The following is a 1,980-nucleotide window of genomic DNA, read 5'->3' as shown; positions in this document are numbered from 1 at the left end:
TAAAAAAAAAAAAAAAAAAAAAGCAGAAGACAGAGTGCTTTCTTCATTACACAGTTGTGTTGAAGAAGGCCTGTAACTTATTCCTATTTTCATGGGGAGGGGGAAATGAAATAAACTTTATCTCTGTAAAAACAATACTGGTTAAAAGCACATGGTCTATAGGCAGGGTGGCGTAGACATGTTTGTAATCCTTGTACTCTGGGAGGCTGTGGCAGGAGGATTTCAAGTTCCAGTCTAGAATAGGTAGATTAGTAACACAGGGAGACTTTGTATAAAAATCAACACTAAACGGTGTCAAGGATATAGCTTAGCAGGAAAGCTTTGAGTTCAATTCCCCAGTACTGAAGGAAGAAAAGAAAGGAAAATGTGATGTTTTTCAAATGCCATTCACTGACTGGGTCTCTCCTTTTCACCTCAGGCATATGCTATGATGCTGTCACTGTCTGACAAAGAGTCCCTCCATTCTGCATCGCACAGTTCTTCCACCGTGTGGCACAGCATGGCAAGGGCTGCAGCAGAATCCAGTGCCATCCAGTCTATAAGCCACGTATGACATCACCAAGGTTGACCAGAATGGGACCAAGTCCAACAGTAGCATGGCTCTTTCCTATAGGACTGTTTACGAGACTGCTGAGCAGAATGCCTTATAAACCCGAAGGGTCACTCATTTAAAGTCTGGTGACCTTAAACTGAATGATTAAAGGAAAAGAAAAAAAGGAAAAGGAAACTATTTATTCTCGATATTTTGTTTTGCACAGCAAAGGCAGCTGCTGACTTCTGGAGGATCAGTTTGACTTAAAATGAGTCAATGAAAATGAAAAACTTGCTGGGCAAAAGGCATCCTTCCAGTTCACCCTGCCTAGGGTGTGGGTGGGGGAAAGGGGCAGTCGAGATGGCAGCCTTGATATAAATGAACACTCCATAGAAACTGAATCCTTATCTGTACAAGATTACCTGACATGATTGGGAACAGTTGCTTTTAATTACAGATTTAATTTTTCTCTTTGTTAAAGTTTTATGTAATTTAACCCTTTGAAGATGGAAGTAGTTGGATGAAATGCACAGTCAATTATTATAGAAAATGATGACAGGGAGTACTTGTTCCCCTCTTTAACTTTTGCCTTCTTAAGTACGTTGTTTAAAACTAGGGAAAAGGGTATGTGAATATTGTAAACTATGGATGTTCATGCTCAAAGAGGTTAAGTCAGTGAAGTAACCCGTCCGTCATCAGCACCGATGTACCACTAAGAAAATGTTTGCCAAACCCTTGTAATAACATCTTCATTTTAGACAATCATATCGCTGGTTTTTAATGTTTAAATTTTTTTGTGTTGTGTGTATCACGTATTTATTTGTTGGCAAACTATTGATTGTTGATTAAAATAGCACTGTCCCAGCCAGCCACTATTTTATGATGTCTGAGGCACACCCCTTTCTCGATTTCAAGGACCAAGGTGACTCGACCTGTGTATGGGAGTGCCAGGCGGTGTTTGGCTTTTCTTAACATTCCTTTTTTGTTGTTTTTGTTTTCCTTCTTAATGAACTAAATATGAATAGCTGCAACTTAGTTTTTGTAATACTAAAATCGATTCAATTGTATAAACGATTATAATTTCTCTCATGAAAGCATGATTCTTCTGATTAAAATCTGTACCCTATATTTTATGCTGGTTGTCTGCAAGCTTGTGCGATGTTACGTTCATGTTAATCCTATTTGTAAAATGAAGTGTTCCCGACCTTATGTTAAAAGAGAAGTAAATATCAGACTGTATTCAGTTATTTTTCTCTTTATTGAGGAACAAGATTTGGGGTTTTTTGTTTTTTTTTTGGTTTGTTTGTAAACTCATTTTGAAATAATCGGCAAGTTGAGGTACTTTCTTCAAATGCTTTGTACAATATAAACTGTTATGCCTTTCAGTGCATTACTATGGGAGGAGCAACTAGAAAATAAAGACTTACAAAAATGACTCTTCTTTCCCT

At 37.7% G+C, this 1,980-nt stretch overlaps 1 protein-coding gene across 9 annotated transcripts in view; it reads left to right on the top strand.

The window, feature by feature from the left end:
• Positions 1-1,727, top strand: part of Mecom (MDS1 and EVI1 complex locus) — a 548,121-nt gene extending 546,394 nt beyond the window's left edge. For 8 of the 9 annotated variants that reach the window (XM_033762515.1, XM_010632345.2, XM_010632340.2 and 5 more), the window contains one exon: positions 419-1,727. In XM_033762515.1, the coding sequence (XP_033618406.1) occupies positions 419-553 (135 nt within the window). In that variant the 3' untranslated portion in view covers positions 554-1,727. The remainder of the gene's footprint in view (positions 1-418) is intronic. The other variant, XM_010632341.3, reaches the window with a different exon arrangement.
• Positions 1,728-1,980: the final 253 nt, after the last annotated feature.

Source organism: Fukomys damarensis, unplaced genomic scaffold, assembly GCF_012274545.1.
Source record: "Fukomys damarensis isolate Sample0158 unplaced genomic scaffold, DMR_v1.0_HiC HiC_scaffold_12, whole genome shotgun sequence".
NCBI classification, from domain to species: Eukaryota; Metazoa; Chordata; class Mammalia; order Rodentia; family Bathyergidae; genus Fukomys; species Fukomys damarensis.
Note: the sequence above shows the minus strand (reverse complement) of the source record. Positions and strands in the feature narration are given on the sequence as shown.